The sequence below is a fragment of the Nomia melanderi genome, chromosome 3 (genome assembly GCF_051020985.1).
Source record: "Nomia melanderi isolate GNS246 chromosome 3, iyNomMela1, whole genome shotgun sequence".
NCBI classification, from domain to species: domain Eukaryota; kingdom Metazoa; phylum Arthropoda; class Insecta; order Hymenoptera; family Halictidae; genus Nomia; species Nomia melanderi.
This window is the reverse complement of record NC_135001.1, coordinates 7,883,947-7,903,276: the sequence shown is the minus strand read 5'-3', so window position 1 is coordinate 7,903,276 and position 19,330 is coordinate 7,883,947. Positions and strand designations below refer to the sequence as shown.

Below are 19,330 nucleotides of genomic sequence, written 5' to 3'. Positions count from 1 at the left end.
CTATATTATCGTTGGATAATTATCCATAATTATTCGAACGTTCGGGTTGGTCAAGAATAATCAAAACTAGAGTAGCGGTACATTAAACTACAATCTTAGCATCTTGTACAGTGGGCATCAATGATACTTAAAGAAAAATAATAGACATCTTAAGTGTTAATAAGAAGTTACTAATAATCATCACACAGAATTTCAAGATTTTACCGTGACGTCATGAAGGAAACGGATAAAGTATCAATATCGTTCGAATAATTATAGTACGAGGAGGGTTCAGCCAGGCGAATGTTCGCCTGAATAAACCAGTCGCGGTGGAACGCGAACGGGACGTAAATTACAAGAGTACACGCGGGAGAGCGTGAATCGACTTACGACATCGTCCGCGTGAGGCTGAAGAAGCACGATGGGCTGCAGCCTGGGCGAGTGATAAGGCCTGGCGGTCTGTCGCCACGGGGAGGCGATCACGCGATTGGCCACGTGCCTTTTCGGTGTCCTCCAGCCGAAGCAACTTTCCCCGCACGTCAGATCCTCGCCGTAATCTGGTTTCTCGAGCTGTCTGGGCCGCTCGGCGGGCTGCTGCACCGACGCCGCGCACTGACTACCGCCGATCCTCGAACGGATCACGCTGCCTCGATCTTCGACAGTCCTCTCATCATCGTACAGACTCGTCGGTCGCCATCCCGCGTCTTCTTGCGCGCGATTATTCCTCTGGTCATTTCGCATTCTCAATTCTAGGGGGTCCAGCTGCCTGTGAAGCTCATAGCCGTTCCTCGAGAAGCAGAACTCCTGTTGCTTCGCCGGTGAATGACAGGTCGCCCGTGGTACGCTGTGCTCCGCGCCGGTAGCGGTGCCGTCGTCGATCCTTTCAATCCTCGGCACCGCGACGACGGGATGATGATACCGTCTGACGTCCGTCTGAAGCGTTCCGTCCCTATCAGGCAGCTGATCTAGAACGCGGATGGCGTTCTTCTCTTGGCCTGCGTTCAGGAACGCGGGAACGGGCCAGGTAGCGGAGCAGTGCCTGACCGAGCCGTATCTCGGCCCGGCAAAGTTCATCGAATCGGGAAGCGGTCCGATTTCCCTGCCGGTCTCCGGCGACTCGATCGCCGGGCAGACCTCCCGCTTGCCGGCCATGGTGTTGTTCGCATCTTGCTCTCCGTACCATCGGTCGCAGCAAGGATACTGATCGCACCGTAGGTACCTGGGGCTGATCTTCACGTCCATCGCGTCCTCTTGCTTGCAGTCTGGCCGCGAACAGGTCATCGAGAACGGCACTGGTGGAAGCCTGATCCGCAGCGCTTCCGCGGCCCGCAGGAAAGCATTCAATCGGGGCCGCGGCACAGTCGCGTTTCCGGTGTACACGAAGCCGAGGATCGCCGCAAGTTCCGGCGCCTCCACCTCCGCGAGGATCACTGTGATCGGCTCGCAGTGCGACGAGGTTTTGCTGTGCGCCAGCAGGACTTCCTGAAAACGAGAAAGGTGAGCCGGATTATTCCACGCGGACAGATTTATGGAGAGAGGCTCGGGTGATTCGGTGCTGAATACGTAATCCTATCGGGCGAGGTTTTAAGGTCGACCGGCCGACCGGCCGGTTCAGCCGCGGCATTCTTCGACCGACGGATTATTTCAGTTCCGAGTGCAACGAGTCTACGACCTTCGGCGAAGGCTGCAATGACCCGGGAATCAAAGATTTTTTTCACGGTACGCGCTTAACGTTAGAACTACCGAGCAATTAAAGTGTCTTTCCGCTTCTTCTAATCTTCTTCCTCTTATATTTAACTTTCAAGAATTCTTAATATTCGAAGCACCGATCGTTGCATTCGTCAAGTACACAAATTCTTATTCTGTCTGGTGGAAGAATCTACGTAATTCCAGTGACTGTATAATACAAATATTCGAATCCTGTTTTACAAGTTGAAATTCCGAACAATGCATGTTTTACAAGTTGAAATTCCGAACAATGCATATTTCACGCGCCGAAATCGACGTGTTCTTTCATCTTGCGCCCAAAATTATCGATAATCCTTTCATTGCGAGTCGGAAACATCAAAAACCCCGTACGGCATGCAAAATCGGGCAACGATCGCGTTCAAATTAAAAATATCAATGCCACCTTTATTACGCGTGAAAAGCCGGCAAGGTCCTTTACCGCGCATTAAAGTCTCCAGCAGTCGCTCTCCTTCCCGCGCGTGTGTGACAATGCGTCGAAATCACCGGCGCGCGGCCGCACGCCGGGATCACCGAGGTTCACGCTAATGATACATCGAAAACGCAAGAACCTGGAATCGTTTCGATTTCTGGAATTACTCGAGCAGAATTGTGGGCTTGCCGACATCCGCATGCAACGCGGAACATTCGAACGATGTCGGAGCTTATGCGCTCACGCGTCCATGATCGTAAATTTCGCGGTGCGCGAGGCATTCGTGCGTTTCGAATGGCGGGACGATACGGAGCTGCAGGAACACGCGACGAATCAGGGGCAGATCCGTTCGATAATCGCGCCGCGAATTAATTTGGGGCTGCACGCTGTTAACCGTGACTATTTAAACGCGTTTTAAATGAAACACGATCGCAAGAAACGCTCGAGAAAAGGTGTTCAAGGCAGTCAAGACTAACGGTTCTCCTTGCATCGGACGTACTGTCGTCGCCGTGCCACGAATTGGCAATAACAATTTCTCTAGACGAACCGTCTAACGCAATTTGTATTGTTGTTGCGTGGACGCAAGCCTGATTTATTTCACCCTGAAACGCGATTATCCATATCTATCGTTGGAGGAATGTAAGAAATTTCTGAGTATAAGTTTTTTGTCTCGAATATCGCCTTTGAACACGAATATCGTTATTTCAGCGACATCGAACTTTTATATTTCGAACACAAAGTTGCAATTAAGTTGTGCGGAAGTTGTAGTTATTCAAAATGTTAAAACTTATCGTGTAATATCCTTTTTCTATGATATTTAAGAGTTCCATAGTTACAATTCAGCTTTCTCTGGTGACGGGTTTGAATACTTTGAAAAACCCTCGAACGCAAATTCGCTGGTGAAATCAAGATTTCGCGTTTATATTAGACAATTAACGTGTACATTCAACGCTTTAGGATGCACAGAACCATTAGGAATGAGAATTTAAACTCAGGTTGTTGTGTTCACGCACCGATAGAAGCCGGCAAGACAAATTACCGGTTATCAACGACTCGCTTTACACGTGCCCGCAGTAAACATGTAATTATTATACTAATTTTCCGACGGGATAGAACCTCGAACGGGCCTGCGGGATATGTGATGGCGCCCATTACCTGTTCCCCGTGCACTTTTCCCTGCGATTATTCACCGGCTTGCGTCATCGTGCAATTTAAAGGACAGTCGGAAAAAATAACGCGACTGTCGCTTTATCGATCGAGACCGGCGTTTCAAACGCTTCAAAGACACTTTTTGCCGCTGAAACGTATGAATCAGCTGAATGCGAACAGCTTAATTGGCTGTCAAGTCCGATCCAGTTTAATCGACGGTATATTAATGCAACAATTACCTGGAACAGCGGTCGGGATTTAAGGAACACTTTTATTACCCTCGGTATCGTAAAATTCTTTCGATCGACGGTCCAGCGAGTAATGTCGATCCCCGTGTATATAGATACATACGTATATCTTTACAGCGTTGTTCGATCACGCGGAAACTTTGGTCGATAATCGAAAATGTCGATTTATTATTGAAATTTCCGCAATTAACCAAATTAATTCAATTACTTAAAAGTGTTTACCTTCGATTACGAAATGTTCGTCAGCCAAAGTGATCAACGGCTCAGAACGAAAATCAGAGAATTCAATAAAATTACATATACAAAGATCTAACCAAGCATCTGACCACTGAAATCTGAAAACATTCGACAATAGGAGTTAATCACTCCTGAACAACTCACGCGAAGAATGTCCTATAGAAATTCAAACAAAACAGACACACAGTCGCAGCTTTCTTAATAAGTTATGTATAAGTTCTTGGTACTATAACCGATAGTCCCAACGATAACGACTTCGCATCGCATTTGTCCAATTTACACCGTTAACCGCGAGATTATTCGAGAGGAGGCTTCAATATCCGCGGTTAATTGAGTAGAAAGCGTCCGCATCCGCGCTGCGGGCTTAATTTTAATTTCAAATCTGCCAGTTCAACTTGAAAACACGTCGAGTACCCGGATGCGGTGTGCTCTTGTCGAAAGGACCTTGTCGAAAGGACCTCGTCGGGAGACACCATGAAAAAACCGTGTTTCGCGGCGAATACGCCGAGTCACGCTGTTTCGAGTGTCATGAGCTGCGCTGCCTGCGTATTTATCTGCGATTGTTATTTTCATCGGACGAATTTCTCGAGTATACAGTAACCGTAATCGCCCACTCGGAATGCTTCGGTCATCGAGTCATCCAACCTCTCGAGCAGTAGACTTTTAACGGTACCACACTGTTGCCCGGGACTCAGAAGCACCCTTCGGATCTCGAGGAGACGTTTTTTTCTCTCCCTTCTCTTTCTTTCTCTCTAGAATATTTATGAAATAATAACAGTGTTCGGACTCAGGTTGGCACGCTGACGAGATGACATTATTGGAACGAATAGCTTTTTTAACGGGACCGACCGTTGGAAATCCGGACGAGGGACGGATAGATCGATTGTGTGTTAATAACATGGCCTGTTTTCATTAATTTTCTATATTTACTGTGTGAGTTGGAATGGCAACTTATAAGGATGATCATGAAGTTCTATTTCTCTTATATGTAATTTAGTCGTTTACGGTTATAACAGTTTAACGATCTTTTAAACACTGAGTATCGATATTTAAAAGTTTTTAAATATTTCTATGAGAATCATTTTATCTATAGATGATGTTTCTAGGAACACTTCTATTTATCTGCCGAACGTCAAGGTGATACCGAATTTTATTTATTTACTATTCACCTCAAAAACCTCAAATCAGCTAGAACTAATTCAGTTACATGTCGAGCATGAATGATTAAAATGCAACTTATATTCGACATAACAGCGACAATTGAACATTGTAAGGAACAGACTACATTTTACTCACTTTGTCCGAACCCCGGAAAATGATAATCCTCGAAACGTGTACTAGATGAAACAGGTTTCTGGTGGCAGTTACGAGGTGAAATGACAAATCGTCGGATTCGCTTCGCTGGTATCATTTGGATAAATCGAAACTGCAGCATTGTCGGTGTTCCAATAATGACTTGCCGTGTTCAGTTTGTGTTCACCAATTAAGCGACGACCGATAATGCATGTGGTCTCGAGCAAACAGAACAACCGAACGTTTTAAGCTCGATACACACTATCCGTTCAATATTCTTTCATTTTTATCGTTTTCAATGAAGATAAATCAAAGAACGAGCCGCGATAGGACCAGGATTCGCAGTGTGAACGTCGTGCATTATATACAATTTGAGAGTTGACCGACAGTGTTATATACAAACAGACCTAGAGCTGACCGATAGTGTGCATCGAACGTTAATGAGAAACTGGACGAGTTCCCAGGTGGTGAGTCGGCTAAAGCCTGGAACGGTATTAATCTAAGTGGAGCAGTGTCACCGGCGGGCCCTCCTCCTCCCATTCGATTGATATTTCTGATTAATTACTGCATACTACGGTCAGCGTGATCTCACGATAAGATAACATTCAATGGACATCGGCAACGAACGAATCGTGCACCCAGAAAACAGGGAAATTGTGAGTTATTGGACAGGGTCGATGATAACTTGCTGCTGTGTACAAAGGTACGCGACTCTTGTCAGTTCCGCGTGTAATATTGATAAGAACGAAATTGCAGGTGGTTTATTTATTGGCTTATCGATTCGTTCTTAGTCTCCTATTTGACAATCACTGGAGTTATAAAGATTTTGATTACCACTGAAACTACCGATCGAGTCGAAATTACTCAAACTGATTTCTTCTTTCGCAATTATTGAAAAAAACACGAAAGCTTTTCTTGGAAGTTGTTCGATAAATTTTTAGTATCTGGCTGAAGAGATTGTTACTTAAAAGGTTTAATAACTGTAAAGTTCAAGAAGTAAAACATTTAATAACTGAAAACTTTAGTAATTAAAGATTTCAGTAACTAAAAACATTGATGGCTAAAAACTGATTTAATAACTCTTAAGGAAAGCTTTCCTGTCTTATCAATAATCGATAAACAGGATTTACGAAAGTCGGTATGATAGCGTGATTTTCAATAATTTTACGAGGGTATTCCAAGGGAAATAATAAAATGTAATTGACCGTAAAATGACTTCGACGCTTAGAGGAGTGGTAACAGATCGGCGGAGGATTAAATGATACTTTGAATTCGATAGGAAATAAAGAACCATAGACGAGAAATATCAAGGGGGAATACATAATTAAGTAACTCAACGAGGAACAAATATAAATCTGGGCTTTAGTAATCAATCCGGAGTTACCAGGCGTGCGCGCGCAAAGGAAACTGCCGGATAAAAACGAGACCCTAATGTGATCTGAACTAATTAGAGTATTAAAGACAATATAAATACCACGAACATAATCTCCAAGAAAACAACGACGAACGTAGATCTTAAAAGAGGTGACAAACAAGAAATGATCCGTCGTTCAGAAATTAATCCGGACACTTGATTCGCGTACGAGGAATTCCAGCGCAAGAACAACGTTTAATTCGACTTCGACCTAATTAAAACGAGAAATAGTATAAATCACGATCGATCCGATCGACGGGGATAACCGAAAGTTCAAGAAGCGGTCGTGCAATCTATAAATCGTTGAGGAAACGGTCGTCGATCGAGAAATCGCTCCGGAGACGCGTGCATAAGAAAGATCTGCGAGCAAAAACAATCGTGGTATTAAATGCATCGGTAACCGAAGAAAATGATCGAACCGTTTAATCGCTAATCAAAAGGAAGCGGACGTTGATTCGAGAAATTGATCCGCATACCTCGAAGCGCGTGCTCGCGTAGGATACGCCCTCGCAAAAAGTCGAATTCTCTTTCGGGGCGGTCTAATTAGAAGATTACAAACATTGCGGATTCTTCAAAATGAATACGATTAAAATAGGCGAGCCAACGAATGTGTTGCATGCCGATGAAGGATAAATAATTAATAAAGTAAATATATAAATATAATAATGAATATAATAAATATAATAAATATAATAAATATTTGTTTATTTATTTATTCATTTTACAGGCAGATGTCCTTTAGTGCAGAAAAAGAAGAGATATAAACGAAGTGTAAGAAGTTTATAGAGCAAGAGTTTTATAGTATAATGCAACAGACAATAAAATAATAAGTAAAGAAGAATTAAATTTGAAATTTGACATTTTAATCAGTAATTAATAAATATAATAAATATGCTATTCAAAATAAAACACCGAATCGTTTATAATAAAGTAAACTCGGAGAAGCTCGAACGCCCGCGCGGAGACAGGCGATTACGCGCACGTGGTGAATCGTCTGCGTACAATCGTTTCTCGCAAGCTAATGCCTACCGTCTGCGTATACAGGGTGTTTGTTACGCAGAGGATAAATTACATAAAAGTTACGCAAAACGCGTTTAATCAGAATAGATTCCTAAACGACTTCTCCCGATGAATCAGCATTTACCGTTCACCGGAGTTCTACCTAAAAAGTAAATTTCTTCGCAACACTCGCTGAACATTTAATTAAAAACAGAACACGTTTTGATTACTCTTTTTAAATTATTCTATCATCGATAGAATTCTAGTAAATTATTAACAACAAAATTTATCGAAATGGACCAGTTAAAGGTGAAATCGTAGGGTAAAGAGTTAACGTACCGCGAAAAGACATACCGCTGATATTAACCGCTTGTCTTATGACTTTTTTCACAACTGAGCTCGTTAAAGACACTAAAAGACAAGAATTTAATATTCATTTTATGTCTACGTTTACACCAGAGGTCAATCACTGATAACAGAGAAATAACGTTTAGTTCATATACAAAACGAGCAACTATTTAGATCTATCAAATTCAATTAAAGATTTCCATCAAGAGTCTGACACGATATCGTTAACGGTTAAATAAGCAATAAACTCAATATTTTCATCAAAAGCATTCGCTTCTGGAGCTACTTCTGTTAGACAACTTCCATTCTTCTCAGCGAGTATCATGAACCCTTCAAGTATCCGTTCTTAACACTAGAACTACCAAATGAGTCCAAATACCTCCTTGAGAAATTACTAAAAAAGCTGACTAATTAACTACTAATTAACCTTGGCGTACTATTTACTTTCATTACTAAGTAATATTTTACTATCGGCAATTTTGAAGAAATGCAACAAAATTTTCCATTGTACTTCAAGTGGAAATTTCATTTGAAGATAATACATTCGTAAGAGCAAAATAATTGCTTTCATCCGTGGGTAATGGACAACATTGATTGTTGTTAAATTAGTCTATAAATCTTCATCACGAGTCGTCACTCATCATTGTACGGCAAGAGGTTAAGTAACACCTAAGCTAAAATTTCAACCAATTCAAATTTTAACAAATTCCCGTTTGTAGTTTCTCGAATGAAATGTTGAAAAGTCAGTTTAAGTACTCGGTACGTCTAATGTTAAAACACCCTGTAGATCTGACAATCTGATCCCCGTCGTCTAGCGTTCTCGCGCATACGTTATACAAAAAGGAAAACTGGAAAGGGAGGAGAAAAGGGAGAAGGTGCAGAGAACACCGTGTGCACGGCTCGCGCGATCATTTCCCAGGCAAAAAGGCGCGTGTCAGCGTGCGCGGAGGTTTATGACAATGATGAGGGGGACAGAGGACGTGGCCGGGTAGCCAGCACCGTAGACGGCGAGGGAGAGGGGCGGGCACAGGGAACATTGCGCTTACAATCTGCCGGGCAACAGTGAATCAACCGCCATAAAATAGCTGCGTGCAAGTATTTTAATGGGGCCGCGGGGCCCACTATCCGGCGCGGATCAAACGCGGCGTTTAGCATGCATCAACTCGCGAAACGCGTACGCCGTGGCCGTCCTACGTGCGCTAGAGAAGAACCTCTTTATCTTTTTACGAGACGCCGAAACGGTAAATGAAATCATTAGGGTGCGCTGACCCGCCTATCCGGGCCTATTATATCTCGAGGATGCGTGAGCACGTAGGTACCGCGATCGTTCAAGCGTCGATTACGCGGGGCTGCTTCATCCTCCGCGCAGGCGACCGTCCTCTCGCGATTCCTCTCGGAGATTCGAAGCTTTCGCGTCCTGGGGATCGATCGATCCCTTAACTAGCTCTACGATGCACCTCGCAAACCGTTCTCGATCGAATCACTTGTATCGTTAATAATTCCTTGGAAAAAGTAAAGAATCTCATACTTGTTCTATATCTACGTCCGCTACGGACGTTAACGATTAGTCATAGACAAGTGGCGCGTCGTTTATATTTTAAAGAAGTAAATGTCATTTAGATTTATCGAGTTCGGTTTGAAACGTCCGTCGCGAGTCTAACGCCGCGGGGCAAAGGATTAAGCGTGGACACTATTATTGAGACATGATTCGATGTCTGGCGAGACAGAGGCGAGGGAGTCTTCCGTTGTGTGTTTTGCTCGTAGTTTTGATTGGTTACGCGTCGCTGCATTGACAAATTGCAAATTAGTATTGTATGACACATGAAAATTGACTAATCCTCAGAGTCATCAAGCGATCTTCTCGCGGTACTTCGACGAGCCTCACTCGTGATCGCAATTGAGGACCAAACATGGACGTCGCGAGTGAGACTCGAGATCAGAAACTTCTGGCTAAACATAAACGTTACGAGTGAGATACGTAAATACACAGATGTTCGGGGGGATCGCTAAAGACTTGCTAGTATGCTAAGATACATCAGAAATCGCAGATCTTGTAATGCTAGTATTAGTCTCGACCTTCTAAAATCTCGACATTGGAATCATAGACCAGCCAAAAGGAATCATAAAGAGATGTATTAACACTAGAACTACCGAGCAGTCAAATTGATATTTTCAAATTTCTATATAGGAACTCTAAGAACGCAGCTATTGACGTTTCAATCGACTTACAATTCAATTTGCGCATTAAGAAATCTCTTCAGTAATTTCGCAGAGATGTAACTGTTATCTTCTTAATAATTGGGAAGATGAATTTAGGAATAGGTAAATTTGATTCATTTGGTAGTTCTAGTGTTAAGTAAGTAATACGCGTTAAATGTAGAAGTCCACGAGTCGCAGCATTATACATTCGGAAACCTAAACGTTTCCCGAACAATTTGTAAACGCATTCAATAGATTCCTCCTTCCCATTCGATCTGAACACGACCAACGCGTTAGAAACATTTCGAGAACTCGTTAATTCGATCCGAAGAAAAAAGCAAGAACAGAGCTCACGCTGCGCCCGGACATAAATTTTCACCTCTGCAGAGGAAAACAGGGAACGTTATTTAGAAGCCGATAAACGGGCGCGTAAACGCCGCTGGATAAAAATCGCCGAGCGTGTGGGCACTCGTAAAAATGTGACTTCGTAAATAAAATATACAGCCGGTGCGTGTTTAAAAGGCTAGCTTCGAGACGTAAGTAGAAACCCGGCTGGAGAGAAAGAAAGACGAAGAAGAAAAAAAGAACGAGAAACAAACGCGCTCGTTAATCGACGCGCTGCGCTAATTAATCCGGATCAGCCGTCATGCAGGGAACAGGTTTCCCGATAATTCCTCCGCATGCTGTGGCACGGCTGAAACGGGGCACGAGACAGGAAGCATGACATTGAACGGACGTAAGCGCGCCGAAAGCTTGGGATACGGCAGCCAGCCACTTACTTACGACCGATCGTTCAATTACCTAAGAGATTTGTCCCGGAGCGCGCACGTAACACCTGCGAGCGTAACAGGGCAACGCGACGCGGCGCGGTGACGTTCGACGAAAATGGTAACCGGCCGGAACGGGAGCCCGTAAATAGCACTCGTTATCGACTGGTCGCGCCCGTGCAATTCCGAATTCAGGATCCCGGCAGCGACATCTGTTTGCGGAGTGGAACGAGAAAAAATGGACGACAAGGGGAGAAGGCGAAAAAATGGCGAACCCACGGAACTTTTCGCTAACGGAGATTTGCGAATTGTAACTTTCAACCCTTAAGACCGAAACTAGCAGACGTTAACACGTTCACTGCCAATGTTTGTTTCGTCAAGGACCTTCTCAATTGTAATATTTTATTCAATTCAATAAATCTTCTAAACGAAATATCAACGAAATGAAATTGGAACGAGTTATTGAGTTTGTAAATATAATGCCGTAGCTTATAACTTTAAATAACAATATCTATAAGATTAATTTTATTTGCTTTATGTAAGATATAAGATTACGCTTGTTACAAATATGTGACGCTGGTAGCGAACGTGTTAAGATCCCATCCTGATTTCTTCTTTTTGCAATTAGAAAGATAGATGTTCCTGTGAGAAATTGTGAATCAATTAATGTCTCGGTAGATGTACTTTTAGAGTTTCTATAGAGGATGTTGAAAAAAATTGAAGTGTTCGGTAGTTTTAGTGTTAACGTTAGAAGTATGACGTTATGGGAGATGATTGGTTTATGTTTTGCTTTGCAAATGTTGGAATAATAATTGTATTAGGAATTCGTATTTTACGTAGTATCTTTGTCATTTTGTATGTTCTTACGTTAGCCTCAAATAGTCACTTTCGACCTCTAATGTTACAGTGTATCTGTCGAAACGACTAATTTCAGATTTGCTTCACAATCATCGAAATACAAGGGAGTTTATACTTGGTACTACCATGGAAATGAATTTCTTTATATTTGTAGTACGATGAATATTAAACGGAAACTTAGGAAGACATATTTTCATCAGTCTCTAGAGATCGCAGCGTAGAACAGAGAAATTCATTCGGAATCTACAATGTAGTAGTCATCTGTTTTTCAAGCACCGAGAAAAGAGCGAAAGAACAAAAAATGACGCTCGTAAGCGTATGCTTCTCTTTCCATTTATAAATGCCTACGTAAATCCACGCGTAAATATACCATCAGTATTACTACCACAACTACCAGGAAGTCCCAAATACAAAAACCGTTGATCGTGTTTTATGAACCCGCCGATGACGTTCGGGCCCAGGTCGCCGATTAATTAATACCATTATGCTGAAAAGTGTAATCATCGGAAAGCAAAAATCGGGGGGGGGGGGTAGGTATCTAAATGAAATACGCCGGCGATAAATTAAACAGTTAGCGCATAGGCGATGCGCGGTTTATCGCGGATCGGAAATGAGCCTGCCCCGCCCACTATCCGAACCTTCAAACACTCCGCCATCCGAGCGATTAAAAAAACCATGCCACTTAATCCCGAACAATCGGCCGAGCCGCATAAAATCGGGCTGGTTTAATTAAAACGCTCGCCGGTAATATAGATCGGTGGATAATCATTTTCATGCGTGTTCGCTGAATTGGCGATCACCTATATTTTCCGCTAATTGTTTGAATCCTCGCTTTTTACGAGCCCGCGGGAGCCCTGTCGCCGCGGGCCAGTTAAGATCATCGAGACGACGCCGCCTAGGCGCCCGGATGATGCGAGTAATTGGTAAGCGCCGCGCCGGCCGATTCATTATTTTTCAATGGCGCAAAAGTGGAGAGGAAGGTGTTACATCCTACACGGGCGTCGCGAGGTTCGTAATTAACGCATTCCTCGCAGATAACAAGCTCCGAGGCGTGCTTTCCTGTTACGACTCTCACCGGCGATCACTCATGCGCCGGCTGAAACCTGTCCAACCGATTACACGTCTCTTCCGCGGCGGGTTTTGTTTCATCGATCCGATCGATCGTTAGGCACCGCGCGACTTGTAATCTTAAACGGTCCGCGAATTCCACCTGTTGCTACGTGTAAAACGCGTGTTTCGTCACGCCTCGTATTAACGACATTGTTTGCTCTTTCGTGTTGTAGATAAAACTGTGGTAATAATAACTTCTGTTGGATTTTCCATCCGAAATCATCGTTTTCTTCATACCGACCGTCTAGTCCGCTAGGCGATCTGTTTCTAATTTTATGCCTTTGAATTGGAGATTCCGAGCTAGTTTCTGGTTTCTTGTTTTCCTTCGTTTCCTGTAGTCTGGTTTCTAGATTTATATTAGCTCCTGCAACGTGGCTCGACGGTTAACTTTTTACAACATAGTCTTCGAATTTCGTTTTACTTCTTGACGGGTGTTTTTATTCTCGGATATTGCGACTGCGACCTCGAGCTCCGGCATTTAAAATTTAAAGTTTAGGATGAGTAATCAGAGTATTCGAATTAAGAGAGATCGGTATGTGATTCTTCTTCTCTAGTATTCAAGATTTCGATGCACGATGCAGGTTTTTTTTATAGAAAAGGCTTTCAGAAGTTACAAAATTTTCGTTGTTAGACGATCAATTTTTAACTTATCGTTACTTCCAATGTTACGATGCACAACGAAACATAAAACTCAAATAACGAAAAACTGATATATCATTTCCTTCTTTCCCAGCATTCAAGACTCCAATGCGCAATGCAGCTATTTTATAGAGAATGCATTTAGAAGTTAAGAAATTCTCATTGCGAATGGTTAATTTTCGACTTGTTACCCCCAACATTCCAATACATACAGTCGGGAGACTAACTGGTTTGTCGCTAAAGATTTTATTTACAATTTTCATCACTTATCCGTAACCATATTAGCGAATAGTAAATTACTATCGAAAATGAGATGAGAAAAGATGAAAGCTGACCAATGAGATCTGAAACTCTAACCATTCCTCAGTCTCTCCATCAAGTCATCTCCCAACTGTACACTTCTAAACCTTCAACGTCACCGCTTTCCTCCGTCACAGACTCGCCACTCGTAACGAAGCCCTTATTATCGGTACTGTTGCTCGAACAATCCAGCGCAACAAAGCGAATTACCATCGAGATCTGGTATCGACATGTAAAGCGGCCCCTAATCTTCGGGCCGAGGAATGCCCCGCGAAACGACAGCCGTTTAACAAACAGGGGTCTTGCGTAAGAGGAAGCTTTCTAAGATTGATCCATCGGCTTCGCTTTCACTGTTTCCATCCATCCACTTAAGCGCGACGCTGGACAAGATCCGATCGCTAACCTCGGCTGATTAATGGCCGCTCAGTGACCAGTTGTCCATGTTTGAACAGAAGCAGGCTGTTCGGAGTCCGATCCATTAAGCACCGCATCTCGCTGTGCGCGTATTTGGAGCACAGCTTTTGCTGCTTTGACAACCGGAAACCGCGTTCTTCTACGACCGTGTCAACGGCGACGTCGTTTTCGCGACCGGACCGAACCATATACTGATGGAAGCGGCGGAAAAAACCTCTGCTTCCCGGTACAAAGTGGAAAATTAATTAATTTTTCCTTCATTTAGGCTCGCGTCAGTTTGTTCCGGTTTCCAGAGTTTCGTTCTGTTCGAGCCGTAACGACCTGTTCTCTCGATGGACCTTAGGCTAATAGGCAACCTTAATGAATTGATTGATTCGTGTGGATTTTTTTGGTGCGTATGCAGCGGTGTGTGTGACTTGTTCAATTGAAAGGTATCCGATAACTTCTGGTTGAGCGTAATGTACAGAGTGTTACAGGGAAAAGGTAACACAATTGGAATGATGATTCAAGATTCATATCACGAAGGAAATCGAAGTTTGAATATACTTTTTGGGAAATCTGTTTGTGGAATCAGTTTGATGCGTTTGTATACTGTTACTATGCTTGCTTCGAACGTCCGACCATCAATGGATACTTCTACTTAGCCCATTCGAGACCAGGATCTTTTAAAGATCATTCTCTGAAGCCAAAATTCGAAATTATTATTTTCACCATTACTGTTCAGCTTTTGTAATCCCGACGAGCTTGATTGTGGGTTGCCCTTTTTACAGTTTTAGCTTGAAATTGACACAAGTTTGCACTTTTGCACACCTTTGAATTGTACTATTAACTGATAAAGGGAGCTAATTTATCACTACTAACTGATAACAGAAATTGGTGACCATTACGCACATTAAATCTAAACTTTAGAATAAATATATTTATATAAAGCTTTATTCGCGAGAAAATCGCTGCTGAATGGATCCACCTGTTAAACCGTCCGTCCATTGTCTACCGTTTCTACTTGTTCTAAGCAGAAAGCGCGCGAAATTAATTTGCTAGCGTTCGTTTGTTCGAAAAGGGAGCTGCGTATCAGAAAATCTTGTTTTTTCGATTTCTTTTTAATTGTACATGCATTAGATCTATCCGAGTTCGTAACTATCTTCGTAAACAAGTCGTGCTTTGGCTGCTTCAAGTAGAAACAGTCGTCTATAGTCGGACACGTTGAACCATCGGAACGAAGGCGGGCGAATCGCATTGAAACGGTAAATATCGATTTCTTTCCGAAAACCAAGTTTCATACTAAAAAGAATCATAAATTCCAAAAATCAGAAAAATCTTCAGAATCCGTTACCAATGATTTTCAAAAACTTCAGACAGAATGAACAAAAAGATACACAGTATCATATGAGCCAAATCGGTTAACACCACTTGTTGAATTTTTAACAGTTGTTATCGTTAAAACATTTGATTGAACTATTCATATTTAAAATAATAAATTTCTTTATTATTGGGCTTAGTAGTATAAAGTAACAAAAATTCTTTGGCCATGAAAACAATAGAATAATAATAACAGTAATAATAATAATAATAATAATAATAATAATAGTATCTAGCAGAAGAGCACGAGTGAGGCGTCTTTTAGTTAACAGTTTCATAATTTTGATTGCTTACGCGTAATCGTATTGACGAGTAATAAATTAGCGATCGGAGATATCAGAAATTAGAAAATAAAACTAATGAAAACTTAAACGAATGAAAATGAAAACTTCGATCGATCAACCGAATTCCTCAGCGTAGCCATCGAGTGATCTACTAGCGGTACATACATGAATAAAGCCACACTTTTTTCGCGTCCGCTAAAGGTGAGTTAAATTAATACGCGCCGGTGCAAAGATAACGAGCCTTGTTACGGGTTTCTGTTTCCTGACTTTCTGACTATACAAGTGACACCCGACGAGCGTGCTAGCTCGCTCGTTAGCACCGACGCACGGGTTATTTACGTGCCAATCGCCAAAACAATCGCCGTTTTTACGTCGGCCAGTGGAATCGCGTTAGGGTATCTCGGTAAATCGCTGTTATGAGTTCTGATTGCACCGCTTTTACGAGCCCCGGTTAACATTAACTCCCTCGCGGCCAATAAATTAACAACCGTGGAATGCGGTAGGTCTTTTTGAGATCGTTAACACTGGAATTACCGAGCATTCAATATGATTAATATCTGAATCTTATCGAAACTGTAACAGCAGATCTTCTTCTCGTTTCTTTATATACTCATTTATTATAGTATTCACGTGAAGCTATTGAGTTGTCCGGAAAGTTCGTGCCGATTTTTGGTAGGTGGCGTAAGGACAAATCTGAATATATCAGAATGGTTGAAAACAAATGACAAGCGTACATATAGTAAAAGACGGTACTTCAGGCATATTTGGAAAAAAATTTCGTTACGATACGTTAATTTTCGTCAGTTTTATATACCTTTGAATATGGAAGAAAACAAAGTGCATTTTAGGCATTTAATGCTTTTCTTTTGCCAGAAAGGCAGAAATGCCACACAAGCGGCAAACAAGATATGCGCTGTTTATTGCGAAGGTGCTGTAGCTGAAAGAACAGTGCGGAAGTGGTTTGCTAGGTTTAAAGCTGGTGATTTCAACCTTGAAGATCAAGAACGCCTGGGGTAGCCCCTCCACCACAGACGAAGATCAGATTAAAAGACTGATCGAGAATACGAGCATTATATTCAGACCTGTCCTTACACGACCTACCAAAAATCGGCACGAACTTTCCGGACAACCCAATATTTATTTTTCAAATCGTTTTGAATATTGAACGGTTTCGATGTATCAATAACTGTGAAATAAGAAAACTGAAACCCGCCATTTTGACGGGTACGATAGTTAGTGTTATTAATCAGTGTTAGTTTAACACTAGATTTACGGAACGAGCCAATTTGACTCATATTGAATTTTGTAAACATTATTTGATAAATTTTTGAGTTGATTTTGATTGATTCAATTACGTGATTATAATTCCTAATAATACATTTTTAAATACTTGATTTCCTAGATCTAAACGAACGAACATCAACCTTCCTGGGAACAATAGAATAAACCGTATAATAAATGTCTGTACAACTAGTGTTAAGGTAGATTCTCATCTTACGGTATTTGGTTGGAACAGTGTACATATACAGATTTTTTTAAAATGGTAAAATCTTTCAAGGGTATCGAGTAATCGTTAAATAAAAGTAAAGTTGACATTTTTGAACGTACAAGTTACGAGTATATATTTTTAAGGTAGACGTTACTCGTTAAATACAAGGGAAATGTGTATTTTGAAAGTTACAAGTAATTAGTACTGTTTATCGTTAGAGAAATTAGCTGTTTACTTTAACAGTTTGTATATGGTACTGCAAATGAATGGTCGATTGCCTAGTTTGATAAGTAAACGCTAAGCACACGCAACACGAATAATCACCCGTTGCCATCAAATGACTCTTGGATGATGGGTTATTAGATGTCTTCGAGGTTTTCACGATACTAATCTTAAAGCTCGCGGTTATTTCCGATTGTATCCGATCAGAGGTGACGGAATCTCTTCGAGTCTATTTTCACGGATGAAAATACTCGTACCCTGTGTACTTATTGCTAACGCTATAAAAGTGATGGACCGTGAAACCGATGGTATGATCACGCATGATCTGCAATTAGTACCTCCACAATTTTAACGAAAATGTCCGTGCGACCAGTGTGCGCCTTTATCCCAATCTTAGAATTACCGGTCGATCGAAATAACTTATTTACAATTTCTTATACAAGTTAGAAAGTACGTTTCTTAAGGTTTCACGACTTCTCATAAAAGCATCTTCAAGATATCAACAGCAGAACCTGAATTAACCGAGTCGTTATTGTGTGCAATCTAGATCGTTCAGATGTATTGAAATGTATACGATCAAGTTTAATACATGCAATTTTGACAATTTCTTCTCAAATATCTATTTATCTCAACTGTTACTCTTCCAGTTAAATCAGATAATCAAGGCTCTAGTATGTAAATATAAAATACAATATTATAATAATGTCAACAATTTCTTTCTAAATATGTATTTATCTCGACTGCTAGTTGTCCAGTCAAATCGGATAATCAAGGCTCTAGTATGTAAATATAAAATACAATATTATAATAATGTCTACTATTTCTTTCCAAATATCTATCTCGACTGTTAGTCGCCCTGTTAAATCGAACAATCAAGGTTCTACTAGTATGTAACTATAAAAAACAATATTATCATAACTCTAATATGGATGATTTTAACTCATTTCGTTATTCTAGCGTCAAAGTTTATCGCCCCAAAAGGATAAAGGAATATTAACCCTCTATAGACCCCTGTGACTTTGGTCACACATCAATATACTCGGTTAAATTGATTGATCTAATCTTTTACCACAAAATGACGAATGAAAATTAAATAATTAATCAACAAACTTTCATACACACAGACGTACACGTTAACATCAATATTTCAAAGTTATAAAATATGTTCGTTTTAATAAGATTATCAAGTCTATTGAATACATCGTTAATTTGTATTTATAAGTTAATATCTATTCATTTCATACTGGATAAATTTTGTTACAGTCACGACAAAAAATTCGGCTCATAGTGGGTTAACAAAACAGAGAAAAAGAATACTAACCTGCAGGTAAGGGCTAGCGGCCGACAAGACGAGACGATGGGCGAGGAACCTTTGACCGTCGGGACAGCAAAGGGCGACGTCGGCGAACCTCTGAGATAGCATCGCCTCCTTCAGGAACTCTCCGACGTCAGGTGCCCTCCCAGAAACCCGGATCACTTCTCCCATCATGCTCCGACTCGATCGAAAATTTCACTATTCACCGATCAATCCCCGCGAGAGTATTTTTGAACGGATCACCGACAGTCCCAACGTTTCCCCATGACACACAACGCAATGGGAACTTGTAGTCAGTTCATTCGAGAGAACGAAAAGCAAAATCCTCCGGACCCGTTCTCACTGAACCGCACTGATCGTCGTCGAGCTCGTTGGGCTACCGAAGTCCCTCGACGAGTCCTCAGACAAGGTAGCTAAGTGTCCTAGCAATGATCCGGCTGACGCTGGCGCCGGACCACGGCGCTACAAGAGAAACGCACAAATGAGAATCGAAAATAAAGAAACATTCGAAACGACCTCGATTGTCCAGCAGATTCTCGACATGGCAGG

General features: G+C 41.7%; 1 protein-coding gene across 10 annotated transcripts in view; it reads right to left on the bottom strand.

The window, feature by feature from the left end:
• LOC116431473 (uncharacterized) overlaps positions 1–19,330 on the bottom strand; it is a 60,054-nt gene that overhangs the window by 19,289 nt on the left and 21,435 nt on the right. For all 10 annotated transcript variants that reach the window (XM_031986982.2, XM_031986998.2, XM_076365982.1 and 7 more), the window contains 2 exons: positions 18,788–19,243; positions 370–1,461 (listed from right to left, as the gene is read on the bottom strand). In XM_031986982.2, the coding sequence (XP_031842842.1) occupies positions 370–1,461; positions 18,788–18,955 (1,260 nt within the window). In that variant the 5' untranslated portion in view covers positions 18,956–19,243. The remainder of the gene's footprint in view (positions 1–369; positions 1,462–18,787; positions 19,244–19,330) is intronic.